This window comes from Neolamprologus brichardi, chromosome 14 (genome assembly GCF_056152115.1).
Source record: "Neolamprologus brichardi isolate AB-2024 chromosome 14, ASM5615211v1, whole genome shotgun sequence".
Classification (NCBI taxonomy): domain Eukaryota; kingdom Metazoa; phylum Chordata; class Actinopteri; order Cichliformes; family Cichlidae; genus Neolamprologus; species Neolamprologus brichardi.
In genome coordinates, this window is record NC_142117.1 from 9,306,427 (window position 1) to 9,327,640 (window position 21,214).

General features: G+C 41.8%; 1 protein-coding gene across 1 annotated transcript in view; it reads right to left on the bottom strand.

Annotated features, from left to right (window-relative positions):
• LOC102783717 (calsyntenin-2-like) overlaps positions 1-21,214 on the bottom strand; it is a 321,541-nt gene that overhangs the window by 131,050 nt on the left and 169,277 nt on the right. The window contains exon 3 of the mRNA XM_087850771.1: positions 9,818-10,013. Within this exon, the coding sequence (XP_087706897.1) occupies positions 9,818-10,013 (196 nt within the window). The remainder of the gene's footprint in view (positions 1-9,817; positions 10,014-21,214) is intronic.

The window sequence follows — 21,214 nt, forward strand, 5'->3', positions numbered from 1 at the left end:
CAACATATTTCTACACGAGATGTGTATTCTCTTTCTTTCTTTTTTTTTTCTTGGCTTGGTGGGAATAATAGTCACGTCAACTAACAGGTTTTGACAGAATGAGGTTTCACTCATATTAGCATCAAGTGTGACAAGTGAGAAGTTAAGATTCTTGGTAGAATAAAGAGCCGACGCACTGACAGGGCAGTATCTGCGAGGAGTCCCCTGGTTTTCTCACTGCAGAAATTTATCATGACAGCTTATGCTAACGAGGCACAGCGTTTGGCACACTTCTTCACACACGAGGAAGTGACTTTCTTCCCTTTTTTTTCCCTGTTTTTTTAATGTTGAAAGGTGCTTTTAGGAGAGTATCTGTGAGTCGGTTATGAGATGCAAAATCAGCCTATCTATCCCCAGCTACACTGTTTGCCTTATTTGTATGTAAATGTCGGTATATGAGTGTGAATTTGTCTCGGCATTTGGGGTTTAAGAGTGTGTCTGTGTGTGTGGGCGTGCGTGGCTGTCCTTCAGCTGGCTGTTCAGTTGGATAATTAGCTTTTCATAAACGCGGCGAGGTTAGAACATGCAGGCTTCTAATGATGACTTTAATAACTACCGTACTGCCGAGCACAGTGTGCGAATGTGTGGCTATTTAGGGACACGAGGAAACATATGTGTGTCTACATTGAGTCTAGAGTTTCTTTTGAACACATACACAAATGAACACACACGTCCAGGAACACCTAACCTTGTGAATGTATTACCCTTCTTGACAGCCTCCAGGCTCTTAACCCCTGGGCCAGTGTTAAATACACGTGTCACGGTTAGGTGTGAGTCCTGGGAGGAATTATGAATATGACTTGCTTTGTAAGGCAGTGAAACGTCCCCTACGCCTAATTACTCTGTAGAAACTTTGTGTTAAGAGAGGGGAGCGGGAAAAGGTGAGCTATACTCCTTATAGACAAACCTCTGGTCTTCTGTTGCTTATTATTGCTATAACTTGGTTGGATTTCAAGTCTGTCCATCCCAAAGGCTCAGTGCTTACATCTGTAGCTGCAACTGTGACTTCTGAGCTTTCTATTTAATGTTTCACAGGAGCACCGGCAAAAGAAAAAATCATATAATAAGTTACCCTAAACGATTATAGAAAGAAATGTATATATTATGTCCCCTTGAGCAGGAATTGTCAGAAGTTTAACTGAAAAGTAGTTTCCCCACATAGGCTGCTTAATTTCAATCATTTTTAGAGGCACAAAAAAATTATTCAATAACCAGAAAAGAAACGTAACATTGTTTTTCATACTGTGATTTTACGGGTAGATCTCAGATGTAACTTTTGATCCCTTCCTGATTAAAAAGTTGGAACGATCAGCCCTAAAACAATAAATCTGGGGGTTTTAAATAAACGCTGACTTTACAGCTGTTTAGTTCTACTCGGCAGAGTAGTATATTTCTTTTGTCAGAACATAAATCCCACACAAAACCTTCAATGATACAAGAAACATTGGGTATGGAGAGAAAGGAGAGAAAGAAAATTTGGGTCACAGTCAAGCTGCAACCTCAGATGTTGAAAATTGCATCTAACTCCTTCTTGCATTTGCTGTAATGGCCACGAGTCTGACAGCAAAAGGGAGTCTCCATAAACTCCTTTGTTAAAATGCCCGACTACGTTTATAATGTTTACATACATGTTTTGGTTTCTGTGGATAGTTTTTTCAACTTTCACATTCATTGAGGTCCTGGTGTTTTCAACAGCGTTATCTGAAAACTATGGTTTGCTACGTGGAATACATCAGCCAAGACCTTTCAGTTACGCTGAGTGAAGTTCTCATATTCTATCACTAGGCACCATTTAGCATATATGTGTGTCTGTGCATTGCACCTTTATAGTTTATGAATGCAGTTTCTTACCAAAATTGCTAGCTTGATCACTAAGCACTAGGGATGGGTACCGGTATCTGGTTCTGACATAAACGGTAGTAACCAGACCGAAAAGCAGCGCACATTTCGGTGCTTTATTTCGGTGCTTTTTTTTCCTGAGAAGTCATACACTTTGAATTCTAGCCAATCATTTTACGTTTCCGAGGATAGTAGGCGGGCCCAGGTACGTACGTTCTTTTAGAGCATAGCTACGGATTAAAAATGCCCAAGGCAAAGCGGTCAGAAGTCTGGCTGTACTTCACAGCAAAATATGCAAACTCAGCAGCCTGCAACAAGTGCTTTACGCTGATACTGTGATACTGTCAAAGGAGGTAACACCTCAAATCCGATGAAACACCTGGTGATGCATAGCGTTTTTTTAAAAGCCGAAAAATGCGCCGTATTTGATAGCTTGCTGCGAGACCTCACATCGAGCACATCTACGGTGGGTGTGGTGCCTGTTATCTGACCCGGAGTTAGCAACATCCCCCAAAAACCCGAAGAGGAGAGTCCTGGCCCCTAGCTCTGACAGTGTAGCAGAAATGATGGCGGATGATGATGCAGCAGCAGCCGTTCTTCTCTGCGTGAGTCGCTTCATGTTGTTCGTGTATAATTTACGTTGAGTAGGCTAACCACGTTATTACATTAATGCAGTAAGGTGAACTAGCAAACACTGTCGTAGTTACATGCGGCTGTCTTCTTGTTTGATGGCAGATACTCCCTTCACCCTGGCCAAAAAGGCTAAAATGACCAAAGAAAAAGTGGAAAACAGTTAAACATGAGAGGTTTTTGGACAAAGTTTGTGTTTTTTCCATTGATTAAGCACTGCTTCCAGCCAAGAGTGATACCATATATGCCCTATAGCTGCAGAAAAGGCTAACATTGTTATCTTTTTACAAAAAAACAGCTGAACATGAGAGGTTTTTGGACAAAGTTTGTGTTTTTTCCATTGTTTAAGCACTGCTTCCAGCCAAGAGTGATACCATATATGCCCTATAGCTGCAGAAAAGGCTAACATTGTTGTCTTTTTACAAAAAAACAGCTGAACATGAGAGGTTTTTGGAGCAATTTTGTTTTCCATTCTTTAAGCACTGGTTTGAGCACCGTTTAAGCACCGGCACCGTTTCAAAAGTAGCGGTTTGGCACCGGTATCTGATAAAACCTGAACGATACCCATCCCTACTAAGCACTCTGTCCTTGGAAACTTCTGTCTGAAAAAGCAAATTGCTAAAACTTGGTCTGCAAAATGTTGGTTCTGTAATACAGAATAAAGTTTGGAGATTTTTGTCCTGCATGTTATATCAGAGTTGAAAGCCTGCAGCCTCCAAAGCACCTACATTACATGCTGGACAAGTAACCAGCTGCACTTTTAATGTAGCAGTTCTACAAAGTGCTTTTTAATGTGTTTCTCATTCACACACACACGCACACACACACACACACACACACAACAAATGACAGCCAAACTGCCATGAAACAACTGGCATGTCACAGGAAGCGCAACTTGGGCGTCCGTGTTTCGCCCAAGGACACTTTTCCATGCGGACGTGCCGGAGATCAAACTGCAAACTCTGCAGTTACTTGACAACGTGCTCCGCCACATGAGCCGCCCTACGGCTACGACGTGGCCTCAGCAGATGCATCATAATGATTTCTTTGTTAATAACATTTCTGTGTGGTTAAGTCATTCCTGCTTATGAGATGCATTTTCTTTTCTCAAAGATCAGCACTGCTTGACTTTTTCATTAATGCCTGAGCTGAATCATTATTGTGTTAAATCAATTGACACAAAATGGACATTTATTACATTTATGGCTCCTTGCAACAAAGGCTGAGAACACTTCACAGCTCAGATTTGACAGAGGTCAGCCCTATAGTGTAATTTGTGTTTTATTTAAAGCTGACCTGAGCAGAAACTGCCTCAAGGAGTTTAAGGTGAATTCATTCAAGCTTTGCACTTTGCTGACAAGTGACTAATGCAGTAAAATATATCTGAGGGCAGTGGCAAGAAGAGTAATTCTGGGGAATCCTTTAAAATGGTGCTTTGACTCTGAGTCATTAATGTCGTTGTTTATAAAAATGTCTGTTTCGGCGGTTTTTGACAAAGTCGTCAAATGCGGAGGAATGTAACATTTTTATTGGCTCTGCAGGATGTATATATTCAAAGTTTGACATGGCATTTTGAAAAAGAAAGAAACATCTCATTTGTGTGCAAAAAACTCACACTGGGAGACAGATTTGTATAGCCAGAGCAGAGAGAGCATCCATTTGTGAATGCAGAGGCAGTGGAACAAAATATTCAAACACTGCAGCCTGTAACAAAGAGAGAAGGCCTGACAGAAAGAAGGACAGCGTCTGACAGCAAGCGCTGGCTGAGCTGCAGCCAGCCAGGGGAAAAAAATACTACGGGGAGAAGTAGGGCAGCAGCCAGTGGTTAGCAGAGCAGGAATATATAGAGGGTAGAAAGATGAGTTTGAACTCATCCTGTGTCACTCCTGATCCCCTCCCCTGTCCTCTTTAGCGGCTAATTTTCTTGACTGCCTTCTCTCTGTGCTGTTGATGTGTCATGTGTAATTTAAGCACAGCCTCAGGCAGAGATTCGTCTTCTTCCCTGCTAGCTTCTTTGTAAATCGGAGCAAGCAAGTGAGCAGTGCAGTGAAAGGCCAGCCTCATCCTTTGAGAGTTGCCAGCAAAAGGACAGGCCATTTAAAGTGTTCCCAAATTCATTTCCCCTTCAGCATCAGCTTGTCTGTACCAACCAAACTGTTTCTACGTCACAGCAGGCAGTGAGTTATGTTGATAGAAAGTAATAGTGTGACATAACAGAATGCCTGGGAGCTTAGGAGGGATGTAAAACATTATCAACAGCGTGAAGGCAGAGACGGGAATGCAAAACAAGCACACAGAGATGAAAACAACCACACAGCTACACAGCCACCGCACAGCCATGCAAAGCAACCATTCAAAGATGCAAAACAACCACAAAAAGATACAAAACAACCGCAGAGATGCAAAACAACCACACAAAGATTCAATTCAAAATCACCAAATCACAACAAAAGTCGCCTCAAGGCGCTTCATAGATACAGAGAAAAACCCAACAATCATATGACTCTCTATGATCAAGCACTTTGGTGACAGTGGGGAGGAAAAACTCCCTTTTAACAGGAAGAAACCTCCAGCAGAACCAGGCTCAGGGAGGGGCGGGGCCATCTGCTGCGACCGGTTGGGGGTGAGACCGGTTGGCTGCGACCGGTTGGGGTGAGTACACCCACTCTCTGGAGTGGGTGTACACTTTTAACATCCATTTTGGTTCTTCAGTAGTTATAGCCTGTATTTTGCACCTCACCATCATCCATTCTTGTCTTTTTGTGCAATGAAATTACAGTAACGTTCATATTACATTGTGTTGTTTGTAGTTGTTTTTAGTGTTGTGTAGAAGGGTAGTAATCTCATAATCTGTCCATGACTGCAGGCTACTGGAGTCACAAATATGAGGCATATACCGGTATTTTAAATTAAAACATTAAATTTTTTTTTCACTGTTCATTAATTTCATTGAATGAATGTGGCAGCTATTCATAACAATGATCAACAATAACAGTCAATGCACCAACACAATGATAGATTTCTGTGCTGGACTGCGTTGTTGGCCGAGGTGAGAGTGGGAGCTGAGTGGAGAGACTGTGAGGAGAGATGTGCATTACACAGTGGACAAAGGGAGGTGTCTGGACTGAGAGCAATTTCAGGCAGAAGCTGCTTTCAGGAAAGCCAACAAGTGTGACAAATTGTTTTTATCAGGTCAACTCTTTAAAGTATAGTCTACCAGTATTTGGAGAGATGAAGTGGGTGTTGCTTTCAAAGCATTCTGGAATCAAGCTGAGACCAAGTGAAGGCTGGAGGAGGAAGAGCTAAAGAAATATGTTGAGTGCCATTGGACTAATATGTAATTAAAGGGTGTAAAAAAATACCACAACATACTATTTTGTGCAAGAATTCTACCTTGAAACAATGTGAAAATGTGAAATGTGTTGTCGGTTGAAAATATGTCAGGTTTGCCTACATTTCAAACACAATAGCCAGACTTCTGCCAGTGCATGCAGTCTTCCCAGCTCAATCCCAGATACATTTAGTTGTATTTTTCTGCATATCTGTTCCTCTTTGGGTGTAGTTGCTGTTGTTTAAAGTAAAATTCAATTGCAACACGTGTTCTGGCAATTTACTTGCCACATACTGGAAAATAGACCAGAGCACGAGTATAAATGCTCGCAAAGATGTGAGACAGACTTAAAAAACAGATATCAAGCTTTTTTTTTCTTCAGCTTCACTTAATGTTATGTTACAAATCTCTAGCAGTGCAGTCTAAACCCAGAATTATAATCAATGGGTCGTACATAAAGGTTATTTATTTTCTGTAATGAATATAAACACGTTCGTTTTAAGTGGACTAGATATCTACTTGTAAGTTTTTACCTAATTTAAATTTTCTGAGTTCTTGTTTTTGCCCCATTTTTCTTGACATTTCAAATGTCTGTGAACTCCATATATTTCCACACTTTGCTTTTTTACCTTGTCTGCTCTAATTTGGTTTACTTATTCCCTTTAATTTTGACTGTATTTTTTTTTCTCTTATAACCTGCACTGTTGTGCTGGCAGGAAACATCATTTTGTTCCAAATAGAATGACACTTGAAAGGAAAATTTGATTTAAAAAGTTATATTTGATGCCTATTTTGTGCTCAGAAAAACAAATTTAATAAGTATGTTATTTAAGCACTTTCTTCCCCTGTGCTTTGCCTCAGACTGCACACAGTCTTGCCTTGACATCTAGCTGGAGGTTGTTGGCGCTGTAGGCAGTCTGAGAGGGAGACTGCAGGCGACTCCACCTTCTTTGCAGTTAATAGCCTCCTAAAAATGACGCAAGCACCGAGCATCAATTGGATGTGTAAAGAGGGATGCACTCAGTGGTGAAGATGCAAACAATCGTCCATCATGAGGAATCAGGTCACAGTCAAGAAAAACAAGCAGGTTCTTTTGTAGGTTTGGTGCAGCTTTGTTTTTTTAAAATATATATTTTCATAGTTTAAACAAGCTGCGCAAACACAACTCCACACACTGTTTACCACACACACATAAACTGGTGCTAAAAAAGGAACATGCTGTGAGGATGATCAGGCTGAGTACACGATGAAGAAGCAGAGAGACTGAATCTAACATCAAATTTATTCCCTTAACACCAAGTTTATCAATCTCATTCATGAACTTGAGTTTTTGAGACATCTACATCATCATAAAAAAATATGTAGCACTATACATTTTAAAATAATTAGTCCCGAGACAGCATCATTTAATTTTCTCAAGGTACTTTTTCTTTAATTCTACAACTGATATACAACCCATGGACTTTTGATGATTAGCAATGACAGTGGCCTCATAAATATAACTACATAATGGTGTTGGCCAGAGGGGCCGATGGCGCGATATGGCAGCCTCGCTTCTGTCAGTCTGCCCCAGGGCAGCTGTGGCTACAACCGTAGCTTGCCTCCACCAGTGTGTGAATGTGAGAGTGAATGAATAATGGCATTGTAAAGCGCTTTGGGTGCCTTGAAAAGCGCTATATAAATCCAATCCATTATTATTATTATTATTATTATTATTATTATTATTATTATTATAATGCTCTTGTAATGAAAGCTGCATTGGCATCATTGAAGTATTTTGCTTACTTGAGTCATTCTGTAAAAAAAAATCATTTTCAGGTCTGAATCTGGTGCTGCAGACAGTTGGTTCATGCAAGGTACTCACTTATAATCTGTTCCATACATACCAGTGGTGGCTGATGCTGAGTGTAGTGTGTGTTCAGGGTAAAACAGAAACAAAACTTCACAGAACGAGGCTTTGGGGCTGTTCACTTCAATGATCACACAAGTTTGAGTCCCATATTTTAGATTTTATTTTTGTTCCAAAGAGCTTTTTAATTGGTCTTTTGGTGACTGTTTACTTTCATGCAGTAATTGGCTTTGTTTATGCAACAAAAATGGGCTATTTGATTAGGCTTAGGCTACAAAAGTATTTACTTAGGGTTGTGAAATGGTCACAGTTTGGGTCACAATCTAAAGTGCAATTTAATAAGCTGCATTTATCAGCTTTTACATTAACACCTTTTCACTGAAAGACTCGATGTCTTCTACATAATCTGTGATGCTCTCTCTTTTTCATTACTAATTACAATGAATAATAACACCCCACTAAAGAAGGGGGGCGGGCTGCTTTACTGATGCATAAAAGACATAAGTCATAGAACATATTTACTAAGCTGATGCCCCTAAACCATCTGGTAAATTTACAAAATACACATTCGAACAAACTTAAACCGCAATAATTTTCTAGAATACTTGATTAAATAGAACCAAACATATGTAAATAACTGTCTTTCTGTGTATATGGGCCTCAAGACATGAAGGTACAGAGCTGTATCCATCTTGCTGAAGGGCAGAGCTGCTACTGACATAAGCTGCAGAGGTGCTCCTTAGCATTTTGAGAATAAAGTAGGAACTCACTGCTGATAGTCTCATCTTTTGGACCATCCAAAACATGTGGACGCACATTTTAGTTGTCACACACACACACACTCTGCTTCCACTTGTCTTTCCACTAGGATGATGTCGGCGTAAATGTGCAGTCATATTCGTTGTGTTCCCACTAGTGCTGTCAGCGTAAATCTCGTTGAAATGACGTTAACGCCACAACACGGCAAATCTCCGTTAATGAGCTACCGCGGATCGCCCCGTGCGTGGGGCTGGATGGCCAACACGTTAACGAGCTAACTGCGCTAACACACTAGTTCCCACCCATGTAATTGAGCATTGCTGGCACATCCAACATACTGTTTTACTTTAGTCCATGACGCGCTTACCTTCAGGGTCATACGTCACATGAAAACTAAAATAGTTCCAAAGCCAGATCTGAATGAGGGTGGGGGAGGTTCAATTTGCCATGTTGCAAGGAGAGCTTAGCTTCTGTCTTGCTAGCTTGCCCTGCGCTCAGTGGATCTGCGCTTGATAGTGCAGCCTAGGCGGAGTAGTCGAACGCAGATCCACTGAGCGCTCAACACAGACGACATTGTCAGAAGAAAAGTTGATAAAATAAATTAAAAATTTTGTATTGTTCGATACATATGCCTACCGAACCGAAAGCACTGTATCGAACGGTTCAATATCGATACGAGTATCGTTGCACCCCTAATATATATATATGCAGTGGAACCCCGACTTACGGAATTAATTCGTTCCAGAGGGTCTTTTCGTAAGTCAAAATTTTCATAAGTCGAAGCACTTTTTTCCATTGCTTTTTGAGTGAGGCAATGCTGGCTGAAAACGAAGTTCTTGGTGGAGGAGGAGGTGGCGGAGGTTGAAGAAAGCATACGTATGCATGTATACATACGTGCGTGTACATGTACATAACATTATGGAATTTTATTTATTTATTTTTTAATTTTCTATTTTATCTATTTCGTTACGCGGGCATTTTGCCGTACCATGGGCAGAAATATTGCCGTTAAGTGCCTTCATAGCTTGAATTTTTTGTTAAATGGGGTCTTCGTAAGCCAGGGTTCCACTGTATATATATATTCACAGTTACATAAAGCCGACTAGTTGTCTTCGTTAGTCTTTCCAAAGCTCCACCGTCCTCTAGGATAGCTGATAATGTGAGTTTAGACATTGTCTAAATTAATAATTCATTCTTTTCTACTTTGTAGCCTTACACAATGTAGCCCAAGCACTTGACATGCATTATTAACTCGGGTTTTGTTTATTTAATTGTCTAGGCCTTGCAGTTGGTGGTATTTTTGTGTCAGTGCATTCTGTCCACCTTCGCAAAGCCTGCTTTATTCAAACCCCATTGTCTGTTTTACTCACTTGTGGGACTTCTTGCCCTCGATGCCCCCAGGGCCCGACCCGCAGTCATGAGCTTGAATGATGAAGGTGTATTCCTTCTGTAACTCGCAGTCCACCAGGCCCCGTGCCCTCAGCTGGCCCTCACCAGACGTACCGTTCAGCACCACTGCCTCGAACGGTGCGTCCAGCCCGTGTATGTTGAATGCACAGATCTCCCCTAGAGAGCAGGGTGGTAGAGAAGAGAGAAGGAAAAAGAAAGATGAGGTCAGATTTAATCAATGTCTGTCACACAGAAACCAGCTAAGCAAACAAAAAGCTTTTTTGGGGAGAGGAAGCTCAAGAAAAAAGTTTGCCTTTACTAGATGCCGGAAATGTTCTTATCCATCATGCAAACCCATCAGAGAGCACCTGGCTGGTCCCAGATTCAGTCTGCAGCGTGACATGACCCTAAACTTCAGAAGGAGCCCCGCTACAGATGGCCGACCCCCACAGAGCCTTGATATTGACATTATGGAGCCAGTGTGTGGCAGGTTCTCCAAGATGCTTGGAACAACCTACCTGCCAACTAACTCATTTTCACAATCAGATTACTCTAACATTGTAGGAAAGAAATGCTGGCTTAATTTAACATTTATGGATGTTCCTGTGGGTCCAACTCTTAATTGTATTGCATAGAAGAAACACATGCTTTCTGGGAATATTGCTGAGCTATTTATTTCCACCAGCAGCCGCTGTAACAGATATTGTTGCGATATTCATATCTGCTCTGTGCTGCTCTTTGTCCCTATCTGCAGTGGAGGAGAAATAACAGTTGTAACTGTTTCACACATGCTCTCAGCATCATCCTTGAGAAAGATACCAGTGCAGAGAATACATACGTGGTGAAATACTGGAAAGAATAATAAAAATGTAAAGCAAGCAGATTACTAAAACCTCATGATTTTTATTTGGGAATTATATAAAAAAAAGGTCTAGCCCACTCCTGCCTGAGAAAGTTCATGAATAAGTTAAAATGCTCTACACTAACAATCACAGGCTCATTTGTAAGACTCCACATTAGAACCTCACTGTCTTCATTTAGAAATTTAGCAAAGTTTAAACCCGTTATGTTATTTTCAACTCTATATTTGGATTCTTGATCTCTAGTAGAGTTTATATATGATTTATAGTTAATAAAAATACAGATTTATTTTATATTGCTTGTTCCGCTCTCTATTCAGTCACAGTCTGAAACAAGCCCAGGCTTCTTTCTCTTTAAGCCAACTTACTTGTGATTGGCTGTCCCCCTTAAACAAAAAGAACCATACAACTGAGACTGAACATCCACCTCCACAGAAAAAAGCTCCAGTCAGATAGCAGATTCAAACCCAAGACCTACAGGCTGTGAAACAACAAGAAGTTTGTGGTATCTCGATGACCTCAGAGGGTTAAGTAACATACCTGTCCTTAAACAGAAGACAGAAAGTTCTTTAGGACTGCGTTTCACAGGTTCCTTTGTGTTGTACAGCAATATTCCTGATGTAGCTTTGTTATGTTTTCTTAATATTGTAAGTGTTGCTCACATGATGTGAGAACGTTATTTAAAGTGTAAGAAGCACAGTTAATTCCATGGTAACATTTAACACCTCGCATAAAAGAAATCCTTTAATTTAAACTTTATTTGATCTAAACTGTATTGTGGCTGAATAAAAGCCGGACAAAACAAACCCTAACGTTTACTTCTTGGTCACCTTGGGTTATTCCTATTGCTCCTTCACAGGTGCACAATGAAACATACAGGCAAAGCAAAAAGCATCAGAAAGGCACACTGGAGCATTTATAAATAGATCAAACTCGCAATCCCGCCAATGCCCCTTCGTACTTAGTGTCTAATTGCTCTTGTGAGAAACACCAAGGACATTCCCACCGTTTCCCCACCCAACATGGAGCCATTCTTAGTAGTGCACCCAAAAGCAACATTAAGCGCAATTGAGTTACACAGGGGCTCAAGCAAAACTAAAACAGCTCAAAGTCACCCTTGTAGCGAGATATAGAGCAAGAAAATCCATTTAAATCCAGAGTGAGCAGCTGACGTGAGCAAAACAAAAGAGGCGAGAGACGGCTGACATTTATTAGCAGGAGCGTATAAAGAAGCGGTCCATTTGTGGGGTCGGAACGCTTTTTTTTCTTCTTAACTTCGAGAACTGACATCCTCTTGTGCTTCCACTGGTGGGATTTCAGGAAATCACTTAACGTGCTGGTCTCACACTCTGACCTGTGACGGCTAATTGCGCTGATATCACTTAAACTAACAGCGAGGACTAAATTGGATTCCCAAGCAGCTTTGTGTGCACATTGCTCCTGGCAAATTCTGATAAGAGCAACTTTATTTTCTGCCCCCCTTCATCCTGCTTCTGTCATAATCCCCGCCACCTCACCCCGCCCACACCCAACTCTCCCACCCCCTCCCTTCCCGTTAGGGGCAGGGACTCTGAGATGACAATTTGCCCGCAGACAAGCTATAGGCGAAGAAAGATGAAGAAAGAGCAGACGGAGAGAAAAAGGAGGGCAGAAAGTAAGAGAATTGAAAGGGTTGGGAGGTGTCAACATTGTTTGGTTACTGTAAAGAACACCCCCACCCCCCTTTCTGTATTGCCTGAACAATGACTTATCAGACTTAAATGGGCCCCCATGTCATGGAGAAGCACGGCTTGCCGGCAAGAGCAAAATCATAAAATGGCACCGAGCAAACGGTGTGAGACGGCGAGTGACAGAAGATGCAACGGTCTTGACGTGAGGCTTCTCTCGACAGTGCGCCACCACCACACAAAACAGGAAAATGGAAAATCCATCACCGCCGGAGCGAGAAATACATCCAATACACACAGGCAAGTGCAGAAGCTTCCCATCAGGGCGAATATGCTGAAGATATGCTGATGGTGCGCACGCCCGCCGTCGAGGCTGGGTGGCCCGACGTGCTCCTTCGTGATTTAATTGTAGCTGAAGGGGAGAGGCAGGGAGAAGGGTCAAGGTGACCGAAGGAGGTGTGTGTGTGTGTGGGCGGGTGGATGGGGGGGGGGTCTCCCTCTCTTAAGTCTCAAAAGAACACTGTGAGTGGTTCCAGCTGCCAACAGACCTGTCACTTCACTCCAGACCTGATAAGTGTTTTGCCACCTACAGCGAGGCAAAGATGGGCGGCGGAGCGGGATGGGGGAGAGGGGACGAGGTGGAAGAGCACTGGCCCCCGGAGGCAGGTGAGGAACAGATGTTGGGCGGATGGAACTTGGCAGAGGCATAGCGCTCCCAAACGCTAATTACTGCGCTAAACTGTTAGCTAAATATGCATCTCGGTGTCACATTAGACTTTTAAGAGGTAGATTTACGATCAGAAGGAACTCTGTCTTCTTGAAGGGGGGTGAGGTGGGGGACATTTAAAACTAATGGATGCAAACTAATGGATAGTGTGAGTGCAGTGCTGTTTCTTTATTAGTTTATTTTCTGGCTAATCACCACTGTTTAGCATAATAAATTGCTTTTATGATCTTCAGCACTTCATATAGTAGGCCTGCAGCATTTTTAATCACTATATGCTTTTATGCTTTACACACTGTAAAACTTTGAAACTAACTTACTCGACTATGATTTGCCTCCCCCCCTTCTTTGCTACCTCATTCTCTGCTGCTGTGATTACTGCGTTTCCCCTTGGACATCATTACATTTTCATTTAATCAACTCTGAATTAAGGGTTGTCTATTAGTTAGTAGAAAGTGCGCTCTGGACCTAAGCTGCTGTCCTGTTGGTGTCAGAAGTCGTCCAGTGCTCAAACACCTCAAGGGAATCTGGCACCGGTCCACTCTGCACTATCTTAGAGGACGGAGAGCTCATTATCACTGAAGGCAGAGCTGCTTTACCGGCAATATTGGCTCGTGTTTGCAGAGCTGGAGGAGTGTGACAAAATATCAGGGGCCTCGGCGCCTTGGGGCCCCGAGTTATTATCAAAGCTGACAAAGCATTCTTGATGAGCTGCCTGTATCTTAATATATACACAAGCCGAAAAAGGTGCTTTCGCTCACGAGTGCAGAGATATGCGCGGCAGCTGTTTACCGAGCATTTGAGCGAGGAGTAAAAGTGGAGATATCAGGCGAGGAAGCAGTCACACTGCTGAGAGGAAGACGAGGAAGAGAAAGATATAGAGATAGATGAAAGGAGGAACTGAGAAGGATGGGAACATGGCCACTGCTGCCTTAGGGCAGCTCCGATTTCCCTACTGGAAAATGACCAAAGCACAGGCATGAGTACACACACGTTCACTCAAACAGTGCCAGCTCGGCGGCTCTAATCAAAGCCGACATGCCTTTCATCCTCCTACTGTTGGAACAAACACCAGATAGACAGCAAGTAAATCAGATTTCTGGATCTCATACTGCTACCGAGCACATTCTGGAAGAGGAATCATTTCGCTGGCACTGAAATGTTTGCATTCACTTAATATTTCCCCTCGTCGCTGTTAGTAAACCGGCCCTGTTTGCAGAAGAGTTGCTGTGTTTTATGAGGTTTACACAGTTGTCATGATTTCAGCTGCTTTTCCAATTCTGACGTGGGATCAAATTATCTGGTGTATTAGTCACCTCTGCAACCTACTAATTCTCCTGCTTACTTCAGCCCCCACCCTCTAAAAAAAAAAATGCAATCAACACACCCACAAGCACACACCCCGGCCCCTCTCAGCTGCAGTGCAGAGATAGAGCACGAGCCTCATAACTCTGCAGAGGGACGAAATTGAAAATGCTGTAATTATGCTCTTCATGAAATTAGCTAGCAGAGGAAAAAAAAAAACACAATTGAGAAGCTGTCCATTTCTGAGATAAGGATTAATACTAATCAAGTCCACATGTTCTGACTGCGGTGCATGAAAACTGAAGTGGTGTTTCTGTACAGTGAGCGCCTCTGAGTGTTTGTCGGAACGGGGATTTTTAATTAAACTACAGCTTTCTCAACAGGGGTTTAAAGCGGGGAGGAAGTGGGCTTGTGTGTGTTCGACTGTTGCGGAAGGGGTGCGAGTTGATTTGCTCGACCTCGTGGGTGCCACCTCCCTTCTCTCCTCTCCTCTCTGTTAATTACATTAAAGGCCCCTCACACAGTGTTAATGACATCCCACTGTCTTCTAGCAGAGTGAACACCCACCGTGTGTGTGTGTGTGTGTGTGTGAATGTGTGTGTAGGCGTGTGTGAGAGAGTGAACGGTGGAGGATTGAACCTTCTACACTCTACTTCTAGAGTTTATAATCCTTCTACAAGGATTATAAACTCGCTGCTCCAAGCCTGCTCACCCTCAGGTATCCCAGAATGCCTCAGTGGGGCGGGGCACAGAGCTCTGCATCTCCAAAAATGTGAAGGAACAACTCCGTCTGCACGTGACCACGATCGAGGACAGAAACACGCTTCTACTCTCATGTCAAAGAAGCAATGCCCCCCCCGAAATCAGCTCATGCTGTTGTTGTTCATAATCATGTAGGCAGTAAGTATCTGCACTATCCCTGCTCCTGATGTGCAGACCAGCGTTCTGTATTAGTACAGTGAAGACAGAAGACTGCACGGTGGGCTGCCCGTGACCTTTCCAGTAAGTGCAATCTGCCAACAAAAGCAAGCATGTAGCTTCCAAAGATTACAGCTCACCCATCAAAGTTTACATCCACTCACAGGTACAGGCTTCTCATCACAGGTAGGTGGGAATTTCCTTTTCTGCACGGTGATTCAATTGGTGGGTGTAGTTTGGTAGGAAGAAAAAGGAAATACTGTACATGAAAAAGTGTTTTTTTTTTTAAAGAACTGGGTCATCATTTCAAAAAATAGCACAACCTACACCAAGAAAATCTGCGATAGGTCGATAGGTCAGATGAAACGTGCAAATTTAATTTTGTAGTGAATGTGGAAAACACTAAGCCTTGAACCTTTGTAGAACCTATGATGTTATCCACCTAAACGGCTGAAGTCGCTGCCAGCATTTATGCTCATGCTTGTGCAGTATGTGTTAATTACCGTGTGGTTGCTTCTCAACCCCGGCCCCCTGCTCTTGGTTGTAGTCAGTTTTCTTTCGGCACATTTGTCTCTCTGGTTCTTCGATCACATCCGTTCTGATGGGTTCTGCATTCTACCTCCAGGAATTTACTGACATTTGTGTCAGTAAATGATGCTATGATTTTTATTGCTTATGTTAAGATGATGATGATGATGATTCTCTCACTGATAAATTCAAATTCTCGACATGTAGTTACATATGTAGGGAGCTGCACATCACGTTTCGCATTGGTTACAGTTTAAGTTTTCAGTGGGGTTTGTGGTTAAGGCGTACATTTCCTGCTGAAGCATAAATCCTCAGTAAGCTGTGATCCAGCAGGAGAATCAACAGTCAGATTTGGTGTGACATGAAAGGCATTGTGCATGAGATATATGCACCATGCATATGGAATTTGTGGCTCATGTGAACAAATCTTTGCCTGACACCAAGGATAGTATAAATATCAGAACATCGATGCATGCAATTATGGCAATTGTGACGTGTGTCTGTTACTCCTGACTTGTCACCCGTTTATGTCACATTTAAACGAACTAAATAAGCACCGAGATTCAATGTGAAGAGTTAATATTGTGGCGGATTCTGACGCCACCCATATGGAAAAGATACAAACTTTATAAATCTTATAAAGTTTCTATCTGTCTTGTGTGAAATTTGTATGAAAGGCATACAAGAGTGAAAACAGATGTAAGATCCCTTGAAAAATTATATAAATGAAATTATATTATATAAATGTTTTGGATACTTCCTAAAACAATATATGAAAGTAATGAGAAAGTGGCCACTTTCATGAGTAAATCATATAAGCCTTATATGATTCACTATATGAAGTAGGCCATATCTTATGCAAGTTTTTTTCTTTTTCTTTTCCATATGGGCAGTCACCAGCAATGCAGGCTGCCTGCTCAACCAGGAGAGATATGACTGCGTTTGAACCCAAACTCGGAGCGTTTCAAAAATATAACCAAGTAGTTTCAAGTGCCTGAACCCAACAAGCAAATTCAGAAAGACAATGACACAAATCCGTGAGTGTAAATGTGTAAAGTGTAAAACACAAATCACAAACACACAAATGACAGTTTCTTCACTGACAAACTTGTGACTCTCCCCAAGCTTGCACCACTCCTCCAATTTTATAATTCAGCTCTTTCACAGAGAACAGCTTCCTCTACAACAAGCCACCAAAGCCAAAGGATCTAGTCATATCTTATATCTTTGACAGAACAGCAATATTTGATGCCCTGCGATAAGAACTTATTGGTATCACTTTACCTTTAGCTTATGGGTTAAAGTACCTGCCAGAGTAAAATCGCTGTTTAATGCTTTATGAGTTTCCTCTGCATACTTCACAGTCCCTCCCTGCCTAGTGCACATATGAATTAAATTAACTGAGCTCGTCACACAAGCTTTGGGTTTTAATGTAGTGCTCTTCAAACACAAGCCAAAATTACCTTAGTTACTTCATCAGTGTAATACTTTGTAGAGTTTTTGGACTACCCCAACACTGAGAAGAACTTTCTATGATAAATGCACAGATTTGGATGTTTAGAAGTGGGTAAAAACCCTAACCTCTAGAAGCATCTAAAAGTGCTGTAGAAGTATCGCAGTATGAGTCCGGTTAGGTCAGATTTTTGGGTGAATCAGCATGGGGTTTTCGGTTTCATCTCTCCAGGCATTTCATTGGACAGCACCAACAAAATTAAAATAAATCAAGGCTACTTTGTCGTAGCAGCTTCAAAGGTCTGTTAGCGCTGCCAAGTGTGTGCAATGACACACACCCACCTCGCCTTATATGTCAGTAAAGTTAATCACAAACCCCGGGGGGGCAACGTGTCAATTACTTCAACTTGGAGCAGGGCCAAAGCACTGCTGTGCAGGAGTCAAACCATCAATAACAGACTGGCATCCGATGCAGCACCAGCTAAATCATTACAGTAAACACAAACACTTCACTTTAATCAGCTGGCTGCTTACATCCACCCAAAAAAATATTCACTCCGTGCTTTCAGTCAGTGACGGCCAGGAAAGGTGAAATTTCCCGGCAGTGATCTAAAAACTGACGTTGGGCAATTTTTTGAAAAAAAACAACTTTATTCTGTTTCCTGTTGCTGATTTAAGGCATGGCTCACATTGAAAACTGTATCCACCAAGTGCTAATTGAGGGGAAAAATACATAATGCCATAAAATGAATCGATATAAGGCCTTAATTAAGATCAATTCCAATATTTTGTGTCATAGAATTACTTTGTAAGGTCTTCCTACATGTAAAACACAAATTCTTTGACACAACTCTTTCCTCTACGCTGAATGCCGAAATACGATTGGCCTTCCAAAAATGGTGAGAGGAGGTAAAAAAACACAAAAGCAACCAAAGAGAGAAAACCCGCTAAACATTAACAAAACAAAGCCAAGGCAATCACATTAAACACAAAGAGAAATCAATAGTTTCTATTTTCCAATTCTGTTCATGGAAATGCCCTCGAGGGAGAGCATGTGTCCTTGTCTGAGCAAGGCCAGTTAGAGTTCAATGTGTTCAAATATCCGTATCAGAGTTTATGACCCCCATTAATGCCTCAGAGGATGTTCTCTCCACAGTCGAGCAACATGATGAAGCAAAGACCATCACATCGCTGACACTCTCTTTGATCATGGATAGAGTTTATTAGATCTAAGGTCAGCAAAGCCAAACAAAATCAAAGAACAACCACACAATAGAATATTTAGAGTACATGCAAACCTGATTACGTGCCAAGTTTTCTTCACAGCAGAAATGCAACCGAGCCCACAAATGTTTTTCATGTGTTTTTTAATACAACGCAACAACACCCTGGCTTTGTTTCGACGTTTACAGTATTTCAGTTTTATTTGTTTTTCACCAGTGTAGCATGCAGGGCTTTATTGAGCTTTATAGGCCCAAAATTAATGTCACAATGATCCACTAAAGCTCAGGCAGGGATTATGAGAAGCTCGTTTCAGATATCAGTTTAACTCTCGCACTAACTGGATTGTTGATGCATCTAAACCATTTGCACTGTTCAGCTTTTCATTTTACTAAACTAAGAGAACAGTTATCCAGTCCTGTTGCCTGGAAGGCTCTGCTTACATTTCTGTTTGCTATCTTTCTTCTGATTGGATGCCCACAGCAAACACAAGGATTTAATTACATTCTGGCTTCACTCACACAAGCATAAAGAACAGTTTGTGACCCCTTGACAACCTCCAGTCACTATTCCCTGATTCCACAACTGATTGCTACCAGAGGGTTACTGACCTTAATTAAAACAATAATTAAATAATAATAACTTTACAAACGTAATCAGTTCAGAGAAGGTTTTTATGAGTCCTTCTGGTTTATTTTTATATACCAGTCATATCTGCATATGTACAAGAGAACGGTGAGTAACAAAAACAGATGACCCTCAGCAATTTGCCACACGAGAACAGAAACGCACGCACACAAACACACAGATGAGGATCTGTGCCATCCATTAGTAGTGATCTAATGCGATGGCTGTGGCTCACTTGGTAGAGCAGGCTGTCTACTACTTGAGAGGTTGGTGGTTCCATCCCTGAATGCTCCAGTCAAAGTATCCTTGGGCAAGATACTGAACCCAGATGTTGTAGATAGAAAGCACTTAGATGTAGAAAAGTAAATGTGTGTGTGTGAAAAAGACATGTCGTGTAAGGTAGATTAAGTTGTGCATTAAATAAGAACCTGACAATTTACCTCTGCAAATGCTGTCTCACAGCAGCATCCACATAGTGTTCGATTAACAGAAATATACGGCGATAAGAGGTATGCATTTTATTGATTTTTACTGCTAAAAAGATTGATTGATTGATTTTTACCGTTTTCTATATAGCAAACTTTAAAGTGGGTACAGTAATAGTTTGTTATGAGGAAAACAAGGCTTTTCAAAGACACAACGTGAGATACAAAGTCACACAAAAACTTCCACTGGGAAAATCCATTTATATGTATCTATTTCTGTCGGCATCAGCTTCATTGTTTTACAACAAAAACAGGGATTTAAACTTTTTTATTTATTGAAATGAAAGATTTGATAGTGTCAGAAGTTCATGTTTACATTATAATAATAAGCTGAAATGAACCCGAATCAGAGAATGACCACTGCAGGGATCACTTGGCATTTTAATGCATCTGTTCATTTTAAAGTCATTCCAAATATTATTTCCAATCTTACCAAAAGGCATCACCCACTGCCCTCCACAGAACCCAGAGGAAGATTAAAAAGTCCCAGTTCCAAAAATAACTACTCTGACTCCCCATTATGTCACTCCACTCTGCCCAAATACAGGCTGAAATCCTGCCATCGAGCTATCGATCATCTCGTCGTGTACCGACGGCTCCGGCAGTCAGGCCCAGCTGTTCACCATCATCACCACTGAGTGTTATAGGCTCCGGTCCAACCACACAATGGATGTGGCTCCACTCAGCTTTCCTTAGTCTGCCCGTGATTTAAGGAAAGCTGGACCAAAGCCAACAAGGCATAAGGCTTCGACCGGCGCATTTGGGGCTGAAATGAGGCAGGAACCAAAAGTCTGGATGTTTGTAAATGCTACAGAGAATTGGTTTATCAGAAAATCAGTTGCGATATTTTTTATGACAGAGGCTTCGTGTCCCAACTGACCAAAACACAAAATGTATTCTAATCTTGTTTATGCTCTATTAGGGAATTTGAGAGGGAAACCAGATGAAAATATTGATGCTGCTGCCCATATCTCTGGTGTATTTTATATGTAAATTGCCATCAGTTGCATCATCCTGTTTAAAAGCTCCCGCAGCCAAAGGGTCCACGAGGCAGGAATTTTTCTTCTTTTAGTGCATTCTGTGGTAATGACTGTGTTAGGCTGTGTTAGCGAGCGGGAATGGAGTGCAGGACGGACGACTTGCTGTGGAACGCTGACGACTATGAAACGCAGCGGGCTCACATGACATGGCAGTGTTTACCTTTGGGGGGGAAGTGTACAGTGTGTCTGATAACAGCTGCAGAGAAAATGCTGTTACTGTGTCTGTGTGACGTCCCTGGAGAAAACTCCTAGAAGATTATTTTTATACTTGTGCCTCGGAGATCTACAAAAGGCACCACAATCTTGACATTTACATCAAACAGCAAGACAGATGTGACGGATGAGCTATCCTGACAGCTACAGTAGAGACATGATTTCTGCTTTTCCAGTGTTCACAACACTTGAATGCCCTCTTTAAAGCCTCTGTTTCATTTCATTAAAGCACAGTGCTTTTGAGACCAGATTGGCTCTTCCCACACATGGATGTGGCTACACTTCCCCCTGTGCTAACAGTCCATTTCAAATACCACTGTGTACATGATAAGTTGTGT